The 26,476-nt window shown below is 40.3% G+C and overlaps 2 protein-coding genes across 3 annotated transcripts in view; one reads left to right on the forward strand and one right to left on the reverse strand.

Moving 5' to 3' along the window:
- Nucleotides 1–15,359, forward strand: part of LOC137295400 (lysosomal-trafficking regulator-like) — an 83,417-nt gene extending 68,058 nt beyond the window's left edge. Inside the window, exons 42-54 of one of the 2 annotated variants that reach the window (XM_067826739.1) lie at nucleotides 20–86; nucleotides 218–371; nucleotides 504–644; nucleotides 1,553–1,770; nucleotides 2,593–2,799; nucleotides 4,481–4,673; nucleotides 5,137–5,273; nucleotides 5,638–5,736; nucleotides 6,260–6,402; nucleotides 6,736–6,830; nucleotides 7,232–7,388; nucleotides 9,325–9,399; nucleotides 9,745–15,359. In XM_067826739.1, the coding sequence (XP_067682840.1) occupies nucleotides 20–86; nucleotides 218–371; nucleotides 504–644; nucleotides 1,553–1,770; nucleotides 2,593–2,799; nucleotides 4,481–4,673; nucleotides 5,137–5,273; nucleotides 5,638–5,736; nucleotides 6,260–6,402; nucleotides 6,736–6,830; nucleotides 7,232–7,388; nucleotides 9,325–9,399; nucleotides 9,745–9,877 (1,819 nt within the window). In that variant the 3' untranslated portion in view covers nucleotides 9,878–15,359. The remainder of the gene's footprint in view (nucleotides 1–19; nucleotides 87–217; nucleotides 372–503; nucleotides 645–1,552; nucleotides 1,771–2,592; nucleotides 2,800–4,480; nucleotides 4,674–5,136; nucleotides 5,274–5,637; nucleotides 5,737–6,259; nucleotides 6,403–6,735; nucleotides 6,831–7,231; nucleotides 7,389–9,324; nucleotides 9,400–9,744) is intronic. The other variant, XM_067826740.1, reaches the window with a different exon arrangement.
- A 2,245-nt stretch (nucleotides 15,360–17,604) lies between these two features.
- The window catches only part of LOC137295393 (inactive tyrosine-protein kinase 7-like), a 132,357-nt gene continuing 123,485 nt past the window's right edge, over nucleotides 17,605–26,476 (reverse strand). The window contains exons 12-17 of the mRNA XM_067826732.1: nucleotides 25,914–26,065; nucleotides 25,176–25,296; nucleotides 24,856–24,996; nucleotides 23,505–23,729; nucleotides 22,386–22,618; nucleotides 17,605–21,294 (exon numbers count right to left, since the gene is read on the reverse strand). Coding sequence (XP_067682833.1) covers nucleotides 20,722–21,294; nucleotides 22,386–22,618; nucleotides 23,505–23,729; nucleotides 24,856–24,996; nucleotides 25,176–25,296; nucleotides 25,914–26,065 — 1,445 coding nt within the window. The 3' untranslated portion in view covers nucleotides 17,605–20,721. The remainder of the gene's footprint in view (nucleotides 21,295–22,385; nucleotides 22,619–23,504; nucleotides 23,730–24,855; nucleotides 24,997–25,175; nucleotides 25,297–25,913; nucleotides 26,066–26,476) is intronic.

Below are 26,476 nucleotides of genomic sequence, written 5' to 3' on the forward strand. Positions count from 1 at the left end.
CATTTTGCATTTGTTTCAGGGATCTGGCCAAACCAATTGCGGTGCAAGTCAAGGAAAAAGAACTCAAATACAAAGAAAACTATGAGGTGAGAAGACTTCACCAAAGTAGGTTTGGTTGGTGCAGATGTATGAACATTATGTTGCCGCTTTCATACCATAACAAACTTTGAATTGTTTTGATGAAATGCAAAATGTGTCAACATATTTCTGTTTGCAGTTCTTACGTCAAGAATATGAGAAGCCATCAAGCTCAACCGACTACATCCGCATACGACCGTACCACTACGGCAGCCACTACTCCAATAGCGGCACTGTGCTCCACTACCTCGTCAGATTACCTCCCTTTACAAAAATGTTCCTCTCATATCAAGGTGAGACATGTCCTGCAAAATCATTTTACGTTTTTGAGTATTTTTCTGCATATTTCTCGATTTCTTTTAATGTCACTGTTCTCATATGCATGCCTAGTTACATCTTAATATATGTCTGTGTTGTGTCAATAGACAGGAACTTTGACATCCCGGATCGAACATTCCATAGTATAGCAACATCTTGGCGATTGTCCAGCTTCGAGTCAACATCTGATGTGAAAGAACTGATCCCAGAGTTCTACTTCCTCCCAGAATTCCTCAGGAATGGAGAAGGTATGACACAGTACAGTGTTCAGTATTATTTGTTTGGATGTCACCCTCTTCGTGTGTCCATGGCCATGATTTACGAAGTTCTCTTAACACTACAGTAGTTAATGTTAATGTATGACACTTGCGACTATCTTAGCGAGAGCTTCAAAAGTCTGTACCCCACTTTGTCAACATCATATCCATACTTGTGGGTTTCACCAAAGTGTGGAAGGTCTCAGTCCTGTATCACCAGTGCCCACTTGCACAAAGCGATCTTAGCGCTACAATGATTGTAATTCCCATACTCCAACATAGGCTTAAGACAGTCGTAGCGCTAAGGTCGCTTTGTCCAAGTGGACCCAGGAGTTGACAAGGAGTTGGAAGAGTGTTTCATAGGGCATTAATACAAACTCACTGATTTTGTATTGGTCCGGTTTTGTGTGGAGAACTCTGTTGATAGAGGAGGGAAGTTCTCTGAGCAGTAATCAACAGTAGTTCCTACAGCCTTGCCAATGGTGGTATTAGCTGATTAAGATAGGATTAAGGTTACAGTGAGTGATATGGCCTACACTGTAACACTACTTTGTAACACTGTTAGTTGACACAGGTTCATGCTGTCAGCCTGTGTTCGCCTGGTCTAGATGTCATCATTGATGGACTATATAAATACACCAGGTTAACCCTGTCAGAAAGTGATGCCTCCTATTCAGTGACTCAATTCCTTGCAACAGCTGTATTTCTGACTGTTGTGCCAAATGATACTTTTCATCTTATTCACAGGAGAGTCTGTACCACACAGTATTACTGTACATTTACCCTGTCACTGTTTATCAGTTTGATTGCATGCGTTAGCTAGCTACAGGATAGCACATAAGTCTTAGCTCCCTAAAACATTTTAATTCCAAACGTTGACACTTTAGTTTTTCCTCTAGGTTACAACTTTGGCAAACGCCAGAACGGGAACATGGTGTGGGATGTGACCTTGCCCCCGTGGGCACGAGGTGATTCACGCCTGTTTGTAATGGTGCTCCGCCAAGCCCTAGAGTCACAGCACGTCACCCGCCACATCCATCAGTGGATCGATCTGGTGTTCGGCTACAAGCAGATGGGAGAGGAGTCCATCAAAGCCATCAATGTCTTCCATCCATCTGTAAGTTCTACTGTAACACGTGACTAGGTGTTGGAGGTGTTCCAGTGGCAGTAGAAATCAAGGGCTCCTTTCACGAATTAACCGTAACAAAGGTTAACCTCGACTCCCATTCTTTAACATTGCACTAAGGTTACCCTAGTGCCTTACAATCACCTTAGAGCTTTATGAAAGGAGGCCCTTGTCATCTGAGTTCAAATCCTGGTGTGCCTCCACCATGTTTCTCAGTCAACATTGAACGTCTGCTCCGTCAAAAAGTGGACATGCCATGATATAGGTTTAATTATGCTTGCAGTATAACCCAACTCAATGACTCACTTGGATAAATGTAATTATTAACTTCTGTATTTAATACATATTTACAAACTGTGAATACTTTTGACCGCTTTTCAGATGGTCAAAATGTAGTCATAGCTTTCGGCCAAGGGAGCCATCCCAATATTCAGTCTATTAGAAGTGACACAAAGTCTGTGGTCTACACTGCCAGTTGTCAGTCATGGTGGTTGAGTGGGTTAGACAGCTGACTTGGTGTGCTGGCATACGTGCCTACATCTGAGGGGGTGGGTTCGAATCCTGGAAAGGACACGACCCAAACAAAAGTACTAGAATCTGTACTTTACTGAACAAAAATGTAATGCCAAATGTGTTGCCATTGTGTATTCACATTTTGAGCATTGACTTGTTTTTCTTTTTGAATGTAAATAATACTTGTTCCTTTGATATAATCCTTCAAGTTCTTTTCTCTTTTATGATACCTTTACCACATTGATATGATACGTACTAATAATCATTGCTTAAATATATGCTTCTCTTTGAACTGTGTAGACTTACTTCGGAGTTGATATGAGCGATATCACTGATCCACTGAAACGGCAGGCAGTGCTGACAATGATCAAGACATATGGCCAGACCCCCAAACAGCTATTCCGCACCCCACACCGCCAGGGTGTGGTGACAGGGACCCCGTCTGCTGCTCCGCTGTTGTCTGACCCTCACCTTGATGGTCGGGAGGTAAAGCGTCTGTCTTATATTGTAAGTTATCTCCCCTAGAGCATGCTGCCTAGCTTGATGTTAATGTGCACTAACATGTTGGAGAACTAGCTCACTGAGGTTTGTAGATATTTGGCTACTGATGCAGTAGACAGCTTATACTGCTCCTTCAGTCATCAACCCTCCTGTGTCCTTAACCAAGTCATGTACATCTTCCTTCAGAAGAACACACAACATCAAACAATGAAGATTCGCAACTTCATGCAAACGTGGTGTTCAACCAAAATTCCTTAGTACAAATGACAAAGACTGATGTCACAGCCCATCACAAAAATGCCAGACTTTAGTTTACTGATGATTTGTGTAAAATGGAAATGGAATATAGTCAAATCCCAAAGAGTCCATACCGGTGTCTCAAAGACTCAAAGTACCTGTCGGTCCCGACCATTTTTCTACCATCATAGACATACGTATGTTTCGAATGCATCGATAAGTCAAATTTGTTCCTTGGTCTCCAGTGACTCAACTCGTCAGAATTTGACTGTATGTTTGTGTGATCATATCATGTGAATTAGTCTAGTGAAGACTTGTAAGGCAGTTCATACTGGCATCATAAGGCATTTTTCAATTAGTTCTTGAATTGATTTCTCCAGTTTAAAGATGCACCTCCTGTGCCAACATCTTATGAAATACCACACCCTTTACCTGCCATGCCAATCTCACCCATCATAGTCCAACAAATGCTTACCATACACTCAACCAAATGTCTTTCATATGTTCCATCAACTGCCAGCCCCTCACTAGCCATACAGAATCTTAACACCCACCAAACACCCTCACAAACACCCACCAAACACCCTCACAAACACTCACCATACACTCTCACAAACACTCACCATACACTCTCACAAACATCCACCATTCACTCTCACAAACACCCACCATTCACTCTCACAAACACACACCAAACCCTCTCACAAACACCCACCATACACCCTCACAAACACCCTCCAAACAACCCATCAAATACCCACCATAAGCCCTCACGAACACTCACCGTACACCTCAAAAAGCCCCAGTGCACACCCAACCATGGTTCAACCTTTTATTGTGTCTTAGCCTTCCTGAATACCCCTTGCACACCCCAAGAAAATAGAGTGTAATCCACCACCAACAGCAAATATCCCACTATATACCCCACCAAACACTAGCCCTTCACCACCTTATGCCCTTTGTAACCCCATCACGCCCCTTTTCACTGCTCATGTAGCAGTTCTTTCATTGTTCGCTTTGCTGTGAAACTAATGACAGCTAATATCTTAAGCATTACCCACGTTATGCTTGTTTTTTATACTGTTGTTCGTGTGTGTGTGTGTGTGTGTGTGTGTGTGTGTGTGTGTGTGTATGTGTGTGATAATAAGGAATCAAGAATTATCTTCACATCTTCAAAGTTTGACCATATAACACCATTACTGAAAGACCTCCATTTGCTGCCTTGTAGTTTCTCGCATAGACTTCAAAATTCTTCTCACTGCCTGCAAATGCTTCCATGATCTGCCCCCATCTTATCTGCAAGAACTGCTTCACACATATTCTCCATCTAGAGCTCTTCGATCCCAGCACAAGCATCTGTGCATGCTCTCCCTTTGTAATGTCACCGATAGTTGCAGTAATGATAACATTTAATATCCTATTCTGATCTTGTAATCCCATCATCTTGCAGCGTCGTCCAATCTCCAACATCAACGGTCTGCGGTGGGGCAACTTTGTGGGCTCTCCTGAGGGTGGTGCGCCAGTGACAGTGTGGAGGAAGGTGTACCCAGTTGTCATCACCACCCTGGTCCCTCTACCCACTGGCTACGTGTTTGGGCTGGAGGCCAACTCCTGTGCCCTGGTTCTCCATGCTAAAGACAGGGGTGAGCTGACATTTCTCATGGTGTGATGGCATATATGGAGTGACAGTATACGGAGTGCAGTGACTGTGACATCCAGAAATACACTGTATCATTAATTACGGGTTACTTGGACAGATGCTGAATCACCTCAGTCATACTACTCAAAAGAAGTTAAGACACACGACTCTTCTACTTTACAGTAGTTACTTTGTTATACAGACTGGTCATAATTTATGGTTGTTTGGAGGGGGTGAAGAGATGTTGATTTTAAAGCGGGTCTCTTATTTTGTTCTGGAGAAGAAGGGGGGTTCAGCAATTTTGTACATACAATATTTAAGAATTATGCTTAAAAAATGTGGGAAGTGTGTATCACAAATACACCCCAACCAGCCGTAAATTATGATTACATCAGTTTTATACATATACATTCCAAACAAGGTACGACATACGAACAGAATGTAAACATGGTGATGGCTGTTTGTAGCTGACCTTGTCGTGAACTCCACCGACGTGATGTGGGCGGGAATCGTCAGCTGGGGTCACTCAGACCAGATCCTTCGGGTCAGGAACCAGTTCAACCGGCCAATGGTCAACTTCCTCCCTGAGAACCCCTATGACGAGGTGAGTGCTCTGGGATTGTAGGATGTTTATCCCTCTGTATGTCAGTGCATCTTGTGACTGAATTCATTCTTCACGAATGTCTGATTATTTTAAGCAGTGCTTGGGGTTTATCAACACTGTACTCATGTGTGTAAACATTAAAGTCGCCTAAATTTCTTGGACAAATACTTGAATTTGTGATTAGATCATTGGAGAAATCAGGTTTTCATTCAATGAGTGAGTTAGTGACTTAAACAATAACTTGTCATGAACCATGTAAGGATATTGTAAACTGTGAGTATAGTTAAGAACAGAAATTGTGGCCTCCTTTGGATATCTTTGATGACAGTTGTATGTATGTTCACTTCTGGTTTTGTTCTGCTAGATATCTTGCTGTGCGTCTGTGCCGGACTGCCGTCTGCTGTTTACAGCTGGGACTGCTGGTATCATCAGTGTGTACCATGTCACCTACAACCGGGCCAAGGTGAGTGGGCAGACACAGGGAGATTGATGGGAGAGAGATTGGTGCACAGTGGGAGATTGGTGCACAGAGGCTATTGGTACACTAGGTGGAGATTGGTGCATGGGGAGATTGGTGCATAGGGGTGACTGGTGCACTGGGGAAGATTGGTGGACAGGGGAGACTGGTGCACTGGAGGAGATTGGTGCACAGGGGACTCATTTGGGCATGGGAACTGTCTATCATATAGATGAAATAATAAGGATTTAAATAACAACCAAACAGACTAGATGTTCTAATGGCATAGCATTGTTTATAACCACCATAATTTAGGTGTTACTTACGACAATTTCCTGAGTAAGGAGTTCACAAGACAAGACCTTTCTAATGTATTAAATTGTTTTCAAATTAGGGTATCATACCTGACAACTAAATTATGTTTTTTAAACATTTACTACAGCTTAAGTCTCTGGTCAGATGGTATTTTTGTCATTTTCATCATGTGTACAATCATACGCCGATCTCACCAACAAAGTTTACCTTTCAGGCCAGCAATCTCCAGGTGTTTAACACTCGGACAGCCCTGTATGGCCACACTGGTCCGATCAATGTGTTGTATGTGTGCAAGTCTTTCAGTGTGCTTGTCAGTGGGAGTGAAGACGGAACCTGCATCATCTGGGATCTCAACAGGTCTGTATTGAGAGTTACCTCCCTTACATCAAAATGGAACATTACCTCCCTTTTAGCATATTGGTTCTGGTTCTTGAATGATTGCTTCAAACTAGACTTTAAGATGTTTTCTGAAATGAACATATTTTAATTTCTTCATTACATATAATGAAAAGGTGCCCAGAAAATGAAACTGTTTTAATCTAGAGATGGTGCTATTGTCAACTTTCATGAGCTATATTAGGTATACTTGTCTCAGGGTCTGTCTGACAGACTAGAGGCAATCATTTATGTTGTTGAAATACATTATATTTTTCTGCAGCAAACATTTTGAATATCTGGTTGATGTTTCAGACTGTCATATGTGCGGTCAATCAGTCACAATGCTAGTGTGAAGACTCTGGCTGTCAGTGATACTATGGGTGACATTGCTAGCGTCAGCCCCAGGGGTAGGTAACTTCAGACTCTGTGTTGCAGATGTCAGACAGTCGTTAGATATTCTTGCCACACAAACAAGTGGTTGATATTGCAAGCAACAATCCAGGCAATAAATTTACTGTGACACGTGATCACACAGGTCACCGATTGTGACCACCTATGCTGTAAAGTTGCCTCTGGGAACTCATAAACTTTGTGATTTGGGCAAATATTGACCTATGTAAATATGTGTATCTGTTTGTGTTCCAGTTCTTGATGTTTACGTTCAGTGCCTGTGTTTATGTCAGTGACTGTGTTTCAGGTCTTAACTGTCTGTTTACATCCAGTGTCTGTGTTGCAGCTCTTGATGTGTATGTCAGTGACTGTGTTTCAGGTCTTGACAGTCTGTTTACATCCTGTGCCTGTGTTTCAGCTCTTGGCAGTTTCCTACAGCTCCACACAATCAACGGTCAGTTTGTGGCTTCAAGAAAGTGTGATGAATTTACCATCAACTGCCTGGCTTTCTCCCGAGCTCCAGAGGGTCGTTCCATCAACGTCATCGCTGGTGGACTCAGCACAGGCGTGGTCAGGTAGGACGACATTTCTTCCCCACATAGACTGCGAACTAGATACAGTACATCAGTATATGTACTTATGTATCTGCTACAGTTTGTCTGTGTATCAGTAGCTCAGTATCCAGATTAGTAGTTTAGTCTCTATGGATTAGTATCTCAGTATCTGTGGATTAGTATCTCAGTATCTGTGGATTAGTATCTCAGTATCTGTGGATGAGTATCTCAGTATCTGTGAATTAGTATCTCTGCATCTGTGGATTAGTATCTCAGTATCTGTGGATTAGTATCTCAGTATCTGTGGATTAGTATCTCAGTATCTGTGAATGAGTATCTCAGTATCTGTGGATGAGTATCTCAGTATCTGTGGATTAGTATCTCAGTATCTGTGAATTAGTATCTCTGTATCTGTGGATTAGTATCTCAGTATCTGTGAATTAGTATCTCAGTATCTGTGGATGAGTATCTCAGTATCTGTGGATGAGTATCTCAGTATCTGTGGATGAGTATCTCAGTATCTGTGAATGAGTATCTCAGTATCTGTGGATTAGTATCTCAGCATCTGTGAATGAGTATCCCAGTATCTGTGGATGAGTATCTCAGTATCTGTGGATTAGTATCTCAGTATCTGTGGATGAGTATCTCAGTATCTGTGGATGAGTATCTCAGTATCTGTGGATTAGTATCTCAGTATCTGTGAATGAGTATCTCAGTATCTGTGGATTAGTATTTCAGTATCTGTGGATTAGTATCTCAGTATCTGTGAATTAGTATCTCTGTATCTGTGGATTAGTATCTCTGTATCTGTGAATTAGTATCTCAGTATCTGTGGATGAGTATCTCAGTATCTGTGGATGAGTATCTCAGTATCTGTGGATGAGTATCTCAGTATCTGTGAATGAGTATCTCAGTATCTGTGGATTAGTATCTCAGCATCTGTGAATGAGTATCTCAGTATCTGTGGATGAGTATCTCAGTATCTGTGGATTAGTATCTCAGTATCTGTGGATGAGTATCTCAGTATCTGTGGATGAGTATCTCAGTATCTGTGGATTAGTATCTCAGTATCTGTGAATGAGTATCTCAGCATCTGTGAATTAGATTCTCAATATCTTTTAATTAGTATTTCAGTATCAGTAACTTAGTATTTGTGACTTATTAACCCACTATATGTACCTATGTGTCACTGCCTCTGTATCCTGGTATCCCAGTATGTGTACATATGTGTCACTGCCTCTGTATCCTGGTATCCCAGTATGTGTACATATGTGTCACTGCCTCTGTATCCTTGTATCCCAGTATGTGTACATATGTATCACTGCCTCTGTATCCTGGTATCCCAGTATGTGTACATATGTGTCACTGCCTCTGTATCCTTGTATTGAAGTATAGGGCCGTCTCCTATTCTTGCGGGTTTCCTATTCTCGCGGTAAACTCATTTTCTGCCGAGGTCGCCGATGCGTGATACTTAGCGGTTGTTTACATCATTGACCAGTAACTAGGAAGTGGCCAAAGTCTGTGAATATCAAAATTATGCTGTGTAACGAATATTCGTTAGTTTTAACCAACTTGGAAAAATCGTAACTTTTCCCCACCCTTCCCGATAAGATTCCCCTTCCTTACACCTAATAACGTTACTTTCTTGTTGTACCACGAGAATAGGAGACGGCTCAAAAAGTCAGCAGCGGACGACCATGTTTTTCATCGAGCTCAAGTGAGACAATACACTTGATGGATCAAGCAGTTGATAGATGCAGATGTTAGAGGGGGGATCTCTTTATTTAAAAACAACAAGCATACATATGAAAAGAACTGTTTGTATTATTTTTTCAGCTGATATTCGCAAGTACCGCGAGAATCGGAGACGCCAGTATATATGTACATATGTATCATTGCCTCTGTACCCTTGTGTACCCTTGTGTATCTATGTATCAGTACCTATGTATCTTTACAGGTTGTGGAGCAGCTGGGACCTCACAGTCCTGCGAGATCTCAGTCATGAGCATTCTATAGCAAGGCCAGTCGTCAGGTGAGATCATCTAATACAAACCACTCAGGGTCCACTTGCACAAAGCAATCTTAGTGCTGCAACTGTTTTAAGCCTATGTTGAAGAATGGGAGTTACAATCATTGTAAAACTAAGATTGATTTGTGCAAGTCAGCCCTGTGTGATCTTAGTAAAGCTAAGGAGGGATAACTTTGGGTGATAAGCCTTTGTCGGTCATGACAGGGGCCTGGTTCAGTATGCCACATGGTGTCTCCACATGACATTACTGAGAAGTGTACTGTATCAGCTCAGTCTCTCACTCAGTCACCTTACACCTAATTTAAACACTGCAAAGTGCTGTGAATGTTGTCTTATATATTTTTTCAGTGTCATATTTACCCACGATTCCCAGCGCCTGTTTGCTTCTGCCCTGGATGGGAGTGTTACACTCTGGGAGAAGCCATCACAATCCAGACCTAAACCAGAGAACTTCATAGCATTTGTGGAAAAAGCAACGTGAAGGAAGGGTAGGACTCAAGGAGACTCTCCTGACTGTTATGGATGCGTCTACTGGGAACTTGTAGAGGATCCCATGGAGGAGAAACATAGCTGATGGAATCTTACTGGGTCACTACTACTCTATGGAATAGTGCTGTTCTCTGCAGAAGGGCTGCAGACTAATGGATAGAATAGTACTGTTCTCTGCAGAAGAGCTGCAGACCCATCAATAGAATAGTACTGGCCTGCAGGTCCTTGAATGGAATAGTACTACTCTCTACAGAAGGGCCGCAGACAAGTGGATAGGATAGTACTGTTCTCTGCAGAAGAGCTGCAGGCCCATCAATAGAATAGCACTGGCCTGCAGGTCCTTGAATGGAATAGTACTATTCTCTACAGAAGGGCAGCAGACTAATGGATAGAATAGTACTGTTCTCTGCAGAAGAGCTGCAGACCCATCAATAGACTAGTACTGGCCTGCAGGTCTGTGAATGGAATAGTACTGTTCTCTGCAGAAGGACAGCAGACTGATGGATAGAATAGTACTGTTCTCTGCAGAAAGGCAGCAGACTAATGGATAGAATAGTACTGTTCTCTGCAGAAAGGCAGCAGACTAATGGATAGAATAGTACTGTTCTCTGCAGAAAGGCAGCAGACTAATGGATAGAATAGTACTGTTCTCTACAGAAGGACAGCAGACTAATGGATAGAATAGTACTGTTCTCTGCAGAAGGGAAGCAGACTAATGGATAGAATAGTACTGTTCTCTGCAGAAGGGCAGCAGACTAATGGATAGAATAGTACTGTTCTCTGCAGAAGGGCAGCAGACCCATGAATGGTATAATTCAGTTCAGTACAGTAATACTACAGATCCTAATCTGCAGGCTGAGAGTGAAATGTAGAGACAGTCATTTATAGGTGATATGAATTTGACATGAAGTCATAATGATGTGAATATTTCATGGGGTACTGAAAGCCATGTAGTAGCTCTACATCTGGGAAACTGTCAGTCACTGTGAAAGTGTGATGCACTTAACACCTCACGGTAGCCAACATGTCAGGGTTGTGTCACAGTGTCAAGTATGTCCACCGCCAACTCAAGGTGTCAGGCCATGGACAGTGTTGGTGATGCTGAATGTTGGTGATGCCGAGTGTGGTGATTAAGAGTGCAGTGATCCATCAAGGCAGAGACTGACCAGTCAGAAGAGAATACTGTGCCCATCACTGAAGTGAAAGTGATCCTGTCATGTAAATAATTAGTAATGCAATACAGATGTTGTGGGGACACTTGACAGTGTAATATATTACCTATGATAGCTCCCCCTGAGCAAAGCTTGACTAGTCTGTTAATTACCGTCATAATCACCCAGTACAAAGTCTGATAGTTGACACGACAATCAATATTTTCTTGTATATACTGTATTGCATGTGTTATAGTAACAAAACAGGGGATATGTAAGTATGTAGTAACTGTTATTAGGAAACTTTTCTCCTTCATAGACACCTAAGCTAATTGTGTTCTCTGATGCAAATCAGAGCAAATTTAACGTGTGGTTTTTAATATATAGCCCATTTGTCAAATGTTGGGCTATAGTCACCTATTTTGGTAAATACCTTAGATCAATATCATTTCAAGACTGACAGATTGTCACAACCATCATGATGATGATGATGATGATGACGATGACGATGACGATGACGATGATGACGATGACGATGACGATGATGATGATGATGATGATTGATCTTTCTGTATTTAATAAACAAAAACATTTTGGCAGCAAAGAGACTGAATCTGGTTCCAGAATTAACTTAAGGCCTGTACAAGTTATCTGGACTTAAAAATTGCTTAAATAAGTTAAAACAATAAGTGGACAACATTCCTTATAATTGTTTTAGTTTGGGGGCCTGTCCACCCAGTTGCAGAATGTGATTGGAGATGAGAAACAGACAAACATGTATGGCCTAATAAACGATTTACAGCTTATTCTTAAATATGATATTATTCCAATACTGTTGCCTCTGAAAATATATGTTGTGTGTTATCGCTGAAAAAAATAATCAGAATATATTTCTATATAGACCTCTATCAATGTTACATTAATCCAGCTCTATATTGTACATAAGATTTATATCTGCCTGTTGCTTTGACATCGCTTGTTACCAAAGACGTAGAGGTGTATATTAGTAATCCAAATGTTGTTTGCCTGCTATGTTGCAATTTTTAACGTATGAAGCAGAGATGTGATACCAAATTGATCAACCTTTGAAGGAATTGTGTAGATGGAGCCATTACTGAAACCATGTGTTGATATGCTACTCAACTTTTGATAAGGATGTGTTTTATCTTTTCCATCTTACACCAAAATATTCTCATGTTATGTTACCATATTTTTTAATCAGATGACACATCTGATAATCCCTATGAAAAGTTGAGCAGTATACATGTATATCTGGTTTGATCAGACATTTTAGCATGAAGTAAAAACCAAAAAATTGGTTTCCAAGGGCTTCCAAAGGTTTCCAGGGGCTTCCAAAGGTTTCCAGGGGCTACAAGGATGTGGAACTACATCAGTTCATGTGTCTCTTTTATAATCTTATAAATAGATGAATATTTTAGAAGTAATTTGTGACCATTAAATGCTAGTCTTCTTCCTCCATTAGTGTTGTGAGAATTGCTGTGGTTGCATGAAGATCATGGCTCCTAGTTTATCCCTGTTGATGGAAATCCTGGGAAAGTCATGTTTCTGGTAAGTGTGTGTGATATTTCCAAATAGTATATAAACTGTCAGCTATAACATTCTGGAACAAATGTTGTGTACCAGCATAAGTACTTACTTTATTCATCAATATAATGTGATTTGCTTTTGTCTTTTGTGCCCTCTCATATCATATATACCATGCATTTCCTTGTATCATACCACCTTTATGTATCACAAGTCATGTGACTGCATCTCTCCCCCCCCCTCCCAAGTGTATAGTGTCTTCAACTGCAGGGTAGATCAGAATCAATCAAATTTGTGAATGAATTAATTCAGTTTTATTTTTTAAATCAAGGATATTACAACCAGTGTGTATATACTGTATAGCAAAGACATTTATTGATTTGTTTCAATGATGATTATACAATATATAATGTATGTGTTATATATTATGTATGTGTTATTGTTTTATTTGTATAAATCTTTGTCATGAACACTGATGGAAGCACAGGTGTATATTTCATAGATGGTGCAATTGTTAGTTTCATGATACTGTCAAAGCTCTTGCTGTGACTTCACTTCGGGCATCACTGCATTTCATGAGTAGACCTCATCCAGCAGGAACGGTTCGTCTCAGTTTGTGGCCATAATATCCACTCAGTAGCTATAAGGTGTAAACTCACTAACAGGTATGAAAGATATACAAATACTTGAACAAGGTGTCATAGATGTTTTGGGGATATGTTTTGCTAGAAGACTGACCACCATAGTTAAATAAATAAATTCCTGTAATAATCATGATGCATAACTTATTTTGTTCAGAATACAATGTCAAATCATGCTGGAATGTCTGTGAAGTTGTCCTGGTCTCTGACGGGACCTGTTACTCATGGTCACTGCCAATTATGTATTGTGTTTTGATTTACAAATAGGTTTACAAGAGTGTTCCAGTCAGCAGAAAACAAGATCGATTATCACTTCTCTGTCACTGTATGTGACATCCATGCAACCTCTTGTCTTGTTGTAGCCTACGCTTTCAGAATCCTTGACTGGGTGAGGCTAATAAAAACATGGACTAGCAGACATAGGAGGTTTTAAATTTTGTTCATCAAAGAGATTGAAGAGACAAATTGCTGATCTTGTAGACTTGTCAGTTTCCTTTTCAATAACATACAATTTTTAAAAAAATACAAATATTGGATTGAAAATGTTACAACGTATTCCATTCCTTAGGAAACATTTAATCTGTATGAATGTATATAACTTTTTCAAATATGCATTACCTTTGGGTAGTGGTCTGCTTGCAAAATGGAGTATCACCTTCTTTTATTTAATGGTATGTCTCATTTTTCATGTCAGCATGTTTTTTTTGGAGTTTGTTGTATGGAGAACAAGAGACCAAAATTTACACTAGTTGTGAACGCTCTCAGCAAATAGTTATAGTGTAATGGATATCATTATTTATCTGTTCCTTTATTGTATGCTAATCTGAAACAGTGTTACAGTCAAGGCAGGTATTCTGAACAGATGAGTTACTCAGCAACTGTTTATATATGCCATACACATTTAGTTCAAGTCTCTACAAAAAATATATTTCATAAAAATGAATGATTCCTAGGTGTTTTATAAGTTTTATAAGTGAATGATGTGTATATTGTGGTTGTGTGGAAGTGAGGTAGTTCATTCATGGAACTGATCATATAGAAATCCAAGAATATCTTTGTCAAAGGAACCAGTACCTTGTATTTTGTATTGACCAATCCTTTATGGGAAATTAATGTGACTATTTGATCAAGATTACATCGCTTGCATTACTGACAGATGAATGGGAACAGCTGTTGCTGTGTATGCGATAGTGTATTTGAAAGTGTATTCTTTCATTCTGTATGTGTTCCCTCCATAGACTTCCTCATACAAGTTCAATATTTCTTACCGTTTAGCAATAGCTAGAGGCTTGTTAGATATAGTAGTTAAACACCATCCAGAGTGTAACCTCCAAGTATGGTGATACCAAAGTCTATATGCCCAGTCATATGTTTTGAATGCATAGTGAGCAGTGGTACACTGTGAAAGCTGCGATATGAAAGCTTATACTACTCAAAGTTTAAGATTGTTCAAATCTTGCATATTATTATAGTTATAGGTAAACTTTCGTAGAATTTTGGAGTAGTTATGGGTGAACCGTAAATTAATGTTTTCAGTAGTATATATCAGCATCTGACTTGATTGGTGTTTGGTCGACACCAGGTGTTTGAGTGTGTGTTGTAATGTCGTAACAGCAGTTTTTATTGGTTCATTGAATCATTGTATGTGTTTTATATACCAACACAGGGTATGTCTTAATTTGGTGTGCTGTTATGCCTGATTACATGCAGACCAAAACAGACACTAAGTATGTACCAGTTGGTGTGGTCAGTGTCTTTTCGGACACCAGGTTCTGTGCATATGTTGTGATGCCAGATTACATAGGCGGATCCAGACGTGCCCACCCCTGGAACCCCCCACCTCCCTTTTGTCCTGAATATTTGTTAAATGATCATTGAAACTCCGGTGGAAATACAGTGTGCCCCCCTCTCTCTCTCTCTCTTTTTTTCCTTCTCTTTCTCTCTCTCTCTCTTCTCTTTCCTCCCCCCCTCCCCCTCCCATCTTCTTAAACAGCTGTATCCGCCTACAGTATGTACCAGCAGGAATGGTCAGTGTTAATGTCACCGCTTGGTGTTTGACAGTGTGTGCTTTAACGCTGTTAAGCCAAGTAGTTTTGGTCTGCAAGGCGTGGAAAAGAAATAAACAAATACAAATATATTTTGTTACTTTGTTTTCTCTGATCGGTGTTATGCCTGTAATAACATCTGTAGTTCACAGTGCCAACACATCAAAGAGCAATTACACATTACTGGAAGGACTAGCCTTGAAGATTCGGATCACTGCCAAACTAATCTGCTTAGCTGGACATGAGTAGTAAAAGTCCTTGTTGAGTGAAGAGAGCACAACGCAGCCTAGTGTCGACATAACGCATGGGTGGGCTAGCACATTGAAGTCAAGCAGTTACTGTGATCTTTCAGATTAACAGGCTATCATGGCATTTGTATGGTGTGAATGTATGTTCATGCCATCTACCACTGGATTGCCAGCTGTCCGCCTGATTACACTGTTGGCAATCAGCCATGATTTTCTTCACTCTCACCAATGGTGTTTTCACAGCCTCCTGACCTGCTTTGTGGAAGTCATGTATATTTAATGTGGTCTTTAAATCTAATAATGTACAACTATGTAGCACCAGTTGTCAAGTAGTATTCAGTTGTTTGTCCTGGACTACAGTGATGTCTTTCTGTCTATCTCTTGTGATTCTAAATACCCCCTTGTTGTGTTAGTACTGCCCAATTTTGCTCTTTCACTTAACAAATAAATCACACATGGAAGACCAATGCTGGATAAGTCAAAGTCCCAGCTTTACCTCAATCCTGCTGTGTCAGCACAATTCCTATTGTCTGTGTAGTAGACAACATGCAGCACTTCTAGCTTCCCTCCAACACTATCACAGTGACATAATACAAATACTGTTGTGGCTCAAAACACAACTCACTCACTCACTCCATATACTGTACAGGTACTACTGTAAAACACTCTATATCTACTTGTCCTCGTGATGCGAGTGAGCTTAGCTATGTGGCAATGACCTGTTTTTAACTGACCACACAATGTACTTTGCAGGTACTGCTTAATGCCACTCTCTGACATTTGCCCTCTGAGATTTGCCCTCGTGGAGCACTGTTCCAGAGCAGTCAGGCAACTGAAGGAATTGGGTGGTCAAGCTGACTGCAAGTCATATCTTAATATCAATAGTGATGCCCTATACCAATAGTGTCGAGAGCAGCATTTAACAAAACAACTGAAACTTAAATGAGGAGAAACCAAACACAATCTGGTTCCATTGTGTATCTCTGTTAACACAAATCTTTCACTCTCCTGCCGCCATTATCCTGTGTGGCCAGCTCCTGGTGAGATCATCTTCCCTGGTGTCAAGGAGGAGATAACTGTGGATGGTCTGGGTCACTAACCCAAGGACATACCATCGCAGGAATGTACTTGGTCATGACACTTGCAAATCCCACTATCTAGAACACTGTGAATCCTGAACACAATGTAAAGCTTATTCACTGTCAAAGGCCTCCTTGTACACCAAGGTACTAGAGTTAAAATGGTTGGAACACTGAACTATGATAATAGAAACAATAGCTATAATGCTACAGGTCATTCAGCTTGACCTGTGCTACTCTACTTCTGCATGACATGGGAGGTCAAAGTGTATGAACAACACCTCAAGTTCGCTTTATTCAATATGGGAGCAGCGAATGTTACGAACATTGCATTCGTGCAACACATGCTGATGGACATTGCTGATGATTTCTCGACACTGAGATGTCAAACGGCAACCTTGTCTTGGCTGTTCGGACATGCTGGCAATGAAGTGACAAAGGTGCATCCCTTCACAATACTACCGAGTAGACCCAACCAGTTGTGACATGGTCACACAATGCATTAGTATTCACTTCATCAGGTCAAACTGACAAACTGTCAGACATCTGTTTCTCTAATGTACCTGGATCCATCTTCCTCAATACAGTAACAAGAAGATATAGTGGGTCTGTGACCCTGACTCGCACCATCTCTCCAACAACTGTAGAAGCTCCATTGGGGGTTATACAGCCTGACAATACAACCCCTTTGAAAACAAGGACTGCAGAGCATTTCTGTGATCTTTTATATTCATTTATGTGGTAAAGATTTTGGGTTGTTAAACACAACACTGGGCAATATTCCAGGTATGTGGCAACAATCTGTAAATAATCGAGTCAGGGCCAGACAATGCAGTGATTAACTTCATGTGCATCGTTCTACAAAATTGGGATTACAGGTCGACCAAATCAGTGAACCTGACTACCTGATCTTATTAGTTGTCTCTTGTGACAAGCTTGCGTTACTGAAGACAAATTCTAACCAAGATCCCCATGGGTCATGTATTGTAAAGAAGACAAGATATATATGCTTTAGTGATATCAGGTTTATTTCAAATAATAAGGCAATATATACACAGCTAACTGTCAGTGCCATCATCTGATAGTGAAAGTTGTAGCCACAGACACAGTCATTCAACACTTACAGTGCAAGCTGGAGCAACGGAACTAGGCACAAATGTTGCATCAGAAACCTCAATGGTACAACAACGTTGGTTGGACAAATACTAAATAGAATATGTTCAATTTGGAAATAAGCATTCAGTAGAATAGAAAGTGTAAAGGATGATGAACATCTGCACCTGGTACAACATTACAGGAGGATCTAGGGATCCAGTGGACAGTAGAAGACTGGGATTTGACTTCAAGGGGTGTAAAAAACACTTGAAGTGGGTACTCTCGTTGACCAGAAGCTCATATGTACATCAGGTGACCTACATAGCTAAACAGTCAGGCATAAACAGCTGAAAAAATAGTAAGATTTCAAAGCAGTCAGTGCAGGCGTACAAGTAACCTGGCTCATGAGATAACCATCTACAGTTGAGAAAGGATAAACATAGGGAGTTAGGCCTATGTTCATTGTTTGCTACAGTCAACCAGCTCTCTGACCCAAACATGGCGGTCACTGTTATTCACAAAGTGTCATCTGCAGTCAGAAACCAATGTTGTTTTCACTCTCAAAGCTCCAGATAAAACCAGACCGTTACTTCTGTACCAACATGTCTGTCAACATCAACAGGATCTGCCATCGTAAACAGAAATCCCTACTATCGAACCAATGTTTGAAACAAGACTGGCTTGCACAAAACTACCATTGTCTCCGTGGTGACCTTCAAAGGCATATTGCTACTGAAAGACTTAATCTCCAGCCAAAGATTGGACTCAACAAGCAGATCTAGTTTCCTACTTTCACATCACAGCTCACTTCCAACACACTATCCAGGACATTGATGCTGAGTTCATGAGACAGGTTACAACTCCAAGTCCATAACATCAAGAGAAGAAAACTTGGTCCTAATACAACAGTGGCATGGCAGCCATGTTGCGACTTTTGATATAATCTTGATATAATCTTGAACATTTACATTGTGTGCATTCCATAAAATCAGCGAAATGTTGCACTTTACTGACAACAATTACAACTAAAAGCAGGTACATGCAGCAACATGGAACACATATTTTTTCTCTTGACAAAATTTACAAGACATTTAAAAAAACACCTAAAATCTAAGACGATGTAAAGAGTGTTGCCATACTGGTGTGTTCTGTGGATTTCAGTGGACTGTGGCATATTTGGGGAAGTGTTTCAAAAAAAGGCACGTACATTGTGTCAGCTAGTGTCCCACTACAAGTTTCTGCAGTCTACACGATGTTCATTTGGCACTAAGAGAACGTACACTCAACTTTGGTCACATGACATGATCACATGATGTGTATGTACACTCTATGACGGATGGGATATGTTTATATTATGCATGACTTGGACACTTGTCCCTCCCAACTATACTGAACAAAATAAGTAAGGGATACAGGTATTTTTATGATTGATAGTTTATCAGTGTGTCAATTAATGGACAGATCATTACAAGTATTTATAATTTCAAAATTTACATATATCCCTAACTATTTTTGTCCAGTATATGAGCACTGGTTTGAGCTAAAACTGACAGCTGTTGAGACAACAATGGAATCTTTGACTGACCCAAATATCAATGGTGCTAAGTTACCATATAAGCAGACATAACACAATATATAATTTGCTAGTCGGACACATGATCATGTGAAAATATGAGACATTATACTGCATTATGCTACAATTATCTTTCGAATTAACAACATATTATGCTGGATGTGTTTTTGCAAAAGCAAATGGATAGTACTTGTTATCATGATTTCCATGAAATTTCAAAAAAGGTCATGAAATATCTATATATCTGCACATGAAACATCTGAGATACCCAGAAAATGCAACCGTTGTCATAGTAACAAAGCAAAAACATTCTGGAAAATGAGGAAAAGGCAGTCAGCACCATGTAAACTGAATAAAAAAAAAACAAAAAAAAACATACACTCACATAACTAGTCAAGAACTTCTGTCAAATACCTAGCCATATTAACATGAAGACCATTCAAGCAGTTGGAGTGCAATGTCCTTCAGAAGAATAGTTCAATCTACAATGATTTTATACACCTAAACATCTCTGGAGCATGGACTGACATTTGCTGGCCGTCTGGAGCGACGTCTGCTTCAATATCTACATCTGGGGTTGCTCCAGACACCAGCACTCTAGCACAGACAAGCTAGAAGACTGTGGTATGGAGGCAAGACTCCATCTACCCACAGTGCCTCATACAAATATATTACTTTTTAAGCACTGCATCACTCACATGGAGCAAGTAATTTACCCTTTCAAATTCATTTTGCATTCTGTCAACATTTGTAAAAATTGTAAACAAATTCATTCAAGAATCAATAATACTTTGTTTTTTTCATGACAAAATGCAAACACAATGTAAACATAATAAAGATTGTCATTATTGGATTGAAGTCTGTTGAAATTTGTCACATATAGTCAATACTTCACACTCAGCCACTGTGGTGACAGTCACAAGGAGCTATTTATATATCACACATCACAGTCACATGACAGATCAACTGACATGAAAACAGTCACATGACCTCCAAGTCCATCTGTGGGTTGGTCACCCCATACCCTTGCTCTATGAGGTGATGTTAACTACACTCCATCACATCAAAAATGTCAGAATAAATACTGTAGCCCCAGAAATCACAGAATTACTGTCTGAATGTACTGTAATCATCTCGATCAGAGTCTGATTGTCACAGCTTCGGGTCTAGTGGAGAATCAGACAGAGTCTGTCTGTGATGGAGGCAACTGAACGACCAGCCGAGGCGGAGGATCCATCTTGCCCCGGGCGTCCCTGTCCAATGCTCTTGACGACTGAGAATCTGACGAGTATTCTGATTGGGAGTAGAGTCCAAGGTGCGAATCAGACCCATCTGGGAGCAGTTCTGATCTGTTTCGGTGGTGGTCGCTTGCCCCGGGGGAAAGCAGGTATCCCCCAAGGTCCGTCTGAAGACTGTTGCGGTCCTCTGTAGATGGTCCATCTCCACTCCCTGGTGCTAGTCAGAAGGAACTGTCCAGCAATCTGATGGAAATGCAAAGGTCACTGAATGATGGTCTGTCTTGTGGCAGTTCTGTCATGCACTTTCTGGCAATGTCTGCTATCTCAAGAGGGCATTGTTCTGAAAATTCTAGCAACATTTCTCCCCCTTTCAACTCCTTGAGAATCTCTTGGTCACTCTTCAGTCTGTACGGAAGGTCGGCTAAGTGAAACACCTCCCACATAAGAACACCAAATGACCACACATCAGTCTTCGAGGTGTATTCATCTTCATGCACTGCCTCCGGGGGCAACCACCGCAGCGGTATGAGAACACCGTTGTGAGGGCAGTATTCATTAACGTACACATCCAAGCACAACGATAAATTGGAGATCTTCAGGTCCAGTCGAGAAGTGAGGAGAATGTTTCGACATGCAAGGTCCTTGTTAACAAATCGTTGATTTGTCAGATGCTCCATTCCTAGCGCCACCTGGTGACACATTCTTACTTTCTGCTGCGTGGTGAGATGTGGGACCCGTGCAGGGCGGCGACCATTGTCACTTCTTGTAGCCAGGAGAAACTGTTTCAGGTCGCCCTGGAAACAGATAAAAACATCACGTCAAAAACTCCTCAAAATTAACAATATCAACATTTCTCATAAAGAGTAAATAACTCAAGTAGAGTCTACTGTGAAATAAGTACAACGTTCATTCTTAAACAGTTATCTCCCCTGGTCTACTCAGCTCTTTCCAACCTTGCTGCACACATCTGGTCACTGATTAACTGAAGAGCTTACAAGTTTAACTCTATCTTTATCTTCAGATTACTAAAGAATAAATTCTCAAAATATAACTATCTTGAGACTACAACACATAGCATCAAGAGATTCAAATGGAATGAAAATAAAACCATCAGATTTTATCACCAGTTTCTTCAAGAGCCATGTTAATGACTTGAGATGCCTTGAAGCATCATTAACGAGAAGAGGCCACAGAGTTAAGTGTCTGAGATTGTGGGTTATGGTGACCAGCACTGACTGCAGACTCATTACAGCAAAAGATAAGATAACATGTGATACAGGAGTGTGATACAGGGGTGTGATGAGAGTAATAGCCTGTGTCCAGTTACTGACCAGCAGCACACAGCCAGTGTTGGGTGTGTGAGTGATACAACACTGGAAAGTCACATGACTCATTCTGTATCAGACTCAATCACTCCTACAACCCTGAGCTAAGAATCTTAGCTGGTGCCACAAATGACCTGATGCTACTTCAGCACATGTCCCAACTGGAATTCAATATTTTCTTTCCATTTGATAAACCCTCTATTCATGATCCACTTTCAAACTCAATGCCATGCAAATATGTTGTGACTGAAATTGCTATCCACTATATCATATTTTGCATAATTAATACACGAGTTCATGTCTTCCAGTTTTACTGTACTATTCAGTTTTAAGATATAAAGAGGATGGCACAGTGCCAGAGTAAAATTAACAAAAGAAACCATGCATAAACATTTACTGTATCTAAATACAAAAAAGCCTCTACAGTGCAACTGACTTTACACACACAAGTATCTATCAGATAGAAATTCTCTTTATTCTCTAAAACTTTTCCTCAGAAAAAAAACAACAACACAACTGATATGCCGTCTATTAGTGAATATTTTCTCAGTATATCTCACCCAGTCACAATATTCTGTGATGAGAAACTGAGGCTCCATATCCCGGCAAACGCCAAGCAGACGCACAATATTCGGGTGGTCAAGTTTGCTATACATGTCCATTTCTTGCCGAAAGTTGAAAAATGTGTGTTCGTCTTTCATCAATAAAGATTTGACCACTACTAGTGTTTCTATCTCAGTTTGTCGAATACCTCTTGCCTTGGCCAGAAACACATCGCCATACTGTCCTTTCCCTGAAATACAAACACATGATCTTAGTGACAGGTGTCCATTAGCACGTCCCTAGTGACAAACTGCCCTAAAACACACAATCTTAGTGACAGGTTCCCCTCAGCACATGCTCCTAAATTACACTACCCTGAAACACACAATCTTACTGACAGGAGCCGATTTGAACACTCTTAGAGAAAAACTGATAGGTCCTCCATAGCACATGTTCTTATTGACAAACTGGCCATAATACATGATCTTAGTACTAGGTGTCCCATAGCATGCTCTTAGCGAAAAACTGCACCCTTAACGCATCTTCTCAATGACTGATTCCCATGACTATCAATAATATATGCATTTATATAGCGCAGCAATTAACAATCATGATATCTGGACACATGATCTTGGTGACAACATGATCTTAGTAAACCCATGCTCTTAGCGGTAGGTGCTCCTCAATAAATGCTCTTAGTGAAAACTACCCTTAACACATGCTCTTAGTGATAGGTGTCCAAAACATACACCATCACAAACAGTTACCACATACGATACTCCAGCAGTGGCAACTCTTGCTACTACGTCTAACAACCTTCTCTCACAGCATATAAGCATTCTTCACTATTCAACCAATTCAGTAATGTAATTGATTCAATTCAGTAATATAGATGATTCAATGGCACAAAACACCTTAAAGAATTTACATTAGAAGATCATCAAATACTTTAACTCTTTCAAAGCTCAGTGGAATCAACATCATCTGAACCTGATTTAAATGCAAATTGTAATCCTTTTGTATAAGTTGAAAAAGAACTTATTCATTAAAGATCCAGGTCTAGCAATTACATGAAGAAGAGCCATTAGAATTGTCTGCAGTATATAATATATATATACAAATATCTCTGTGTTTACCTATCATGCCGAGAGTTTGCAGATCCTGGCGCGGGAAGTGATAGCGGTCAAAGCTTGACCGTCTGCTCCTTGATTGCTGTGACTGAGATGAATGTGACTGGTGTGAGCTCATGCCAGAGACGTGTGAACGATTGTCACTGTCACTGCGAAACTGGGTCCCTGAGTCTCGATCCTTCATCAGTAATTCATGCTGTTCACGGTTGATATCGCCATTCTCTGCCTTCACTGTAAAAAGAAGGACAAAAATTCAATTTCAAGAAAATATTTTCTTTTCTTGACACAAAAATAGTTACACCTAAGTAAATCCTTTATCATAGGCCTTCTTTCCATCCCACAATACAACACACACAATAATACCAAGACAGAGAATAATATGAATATCTTGGGAAAAAATTACTACTGGTCTCTTTAGGCAAATAGCCAAAAACAATATTGTGACAGGAGTCAGGTGAACGGATGTGATCAGGTTTCCCAAACAAAGTGAAAAGTGGTAGGTTTTAAATATAAAGGTAATTTAATTGTAATCTTCCCAATAAGCCTTTTCACGGACTCATGGTGGAAACATATTGATTTGGGAATTTCCCAAGGGGCACAATCATTCACACAGTGCTAACACAACGTACGTCATTTATAACACTAACACATCACACAGCTTTTTTCTCGCATACATACTTTATATCGGAACCTAATTCAGCTGTTATAAAGTCTTCAGAGACACTGGTAATCAACTTGCACATTTTCCACTGCTCCTAGTAATAGACACAAGCCCAGCTTTCCTGTCCACTATGCCGACACCATCCAAATTTTTCATTCCTAAATGATTTCCTACTATGTTCATGTAAAATAGGAATTAATGCTTTTAAGTGTGATTTCATTTCTTTTGGGTTAGACTCAACATTTCGCCAAAATATACACATTTTTTCACAAACTGACTTAAAAAGTCATAAAACTTTTGCAAAACCAAGAAATAAATTGATTAGTACCAATACCTTATCCTCTAGGTCCTAGCTCTCTCTGATTTTGATAGGTTTAACAATTGCAAGTGTGTTGACGTGTGGAAACACAGACCATAAGACACCCTGGGGAGTCATAACATGGCGTATATACATGGAGAAGTACACGACACTGATCAGGCAGTATAAGCTAATTTCAAACTGGAAATAGATAGTCTGCAGGGAATTAATATGGCAACAAAAGATTGCTAAATGACTTTAAATAATACTGATTGCTGGCGAGACTTGATCTAAATAAACAACAAAACCAATTGGTTTTCTTCCAGTGGTACACTTTTTGTCGACAGCCAGTGTTAGGTGTGGTGAAACATGTCTTTGTCCCATAATGCTCTACTCACTGAGGCCCTTCCTCTTCTTTCTCTGTAGCAGGAGACGGTAACTGCAAAATGCCGTGAGGGAGATGACAAGAGCCAAGTATGCCCCTGCGATGCACACTGCGATGATGATGGTCTTCATCATGTTGAAACTCTCAACCTCATCTGTAGCCAAAGTAACTTCAAATCAAAAAGTGTATTTCCAATTTTCAAATATTCAGTCTCAGCTCTACGTCCTGCAGCAGGCATATGGCAACACTGCCACACTGATAATGTTTATGAAATAACAAAATACATTGTACCCCATTTGACAAGAGGTCAGTTGACGTGGCTGTGTTGCTCACCTGTGATTCGGAGGTACACTTCGGCACGGACGACACCTGCTGTATTGTTGGCAGCACAGCCATATTTCCCTTTGTCCTCCATGAACACCTTCTCAATCAGGATGGTGCCATTCGGGAACACCTGCAAAAGAAGACAATGGTAACATCTTTATAATACCTGAGAACATATTGCAGGACAAAGCATGGTTAACATATTGGTAACACCTACTTAAAACCAGGGAACACCTGACAGGACAAAGCATTGGTAATATGTTTGTAACACCTACTTAACACCTGAGAACACCTGGGTTTACAGAGTTGATAACATCTGCATCACATCAAATCAGCAGCATGTAGGTGACACGGTCTTGACAACATCCTTACAACACTCTTCTAAGGGGAAATTGTGACATCTGTGTACATATCTGAGGTTAACCTGACAAGGTGCACAGTCAAATTCTTTACAGAAAAATCTTCAGGAAATGCATGGTAAGAAGGATGTCCTAATGATCTTTACACTGAAATAATCCATCAGTGCTCTCCCACATGATGTCTGCCCAATTCAGTCAGTGAGACAGAAGTAAGAATGGGTCGGTTAGCAGAGAATGTTCAATAGAAGTAATCCCATGACAAACGTGAACACCTTCTACCTCATTAAAGGTGAGGGCTCATTACCTATTTAATCATGCTCAATATTTCAGGGTCTAGAAACCAGCACACTTGAGGATTCTGACTGACCCAGTCAGTAAATAGTCTCACCTTGTATCTAGGGGACTCGAGGGGGATGAGATCCCCATTCCGCTCCCAGACGACTTGGGGTTTGGGGTTGCCAAGAGTCAGACAGTGGATCATCACTGAGTGGCCTTCAAATGCTGTCGTGTTTTCGGGATGGATCGCAAACTTGGGTCGCTCTGTAGAGTATCACAGATTGTAGGGTAGAAAACAACACTGAATAGCCATTTGTCAGAATCTACTAAAGAAACATTTGATAGAAAAAACTAGAACAGAGCTGAAATCATGAGACTGATGTTTCCACAATTTAATGAACATATTTCCACAATTCAATAAACATATTTCCACAATTCAATTAACATATTTCCACAATTCAATTAACGTATTTCCACATCTTTCATGAATATACTGCCAGTTTTCATACACCTATTTTCACTGTTTGGGACAATGTTTCAAAGTTTTCATACACCTATTTTCACTGTTTGGGACAATGTTTCACAGTTTTCATACACCTATTTTCACTGTTTGGGACAATGTTTCACAGTTTTCATACACCTATTTTCACTGTTTGGGACAATGTTTCACAGTTT

The sequence above is a fragment of the Haliotis asinina genome, chromosome 8, assembly GCF_037392515.1.
Source record: "Haliotis asinina isolate JCU_RB_2024 chromosome 8, JCU_Hal_asi_v2, whole genome shotgun sequence".
Lineage (NCBI taxonomy): Eukaryota > Metazoa > Mollusca > Gastropoda > Lepetellida > Haliotidae > Haliotis > Haliotis asinina.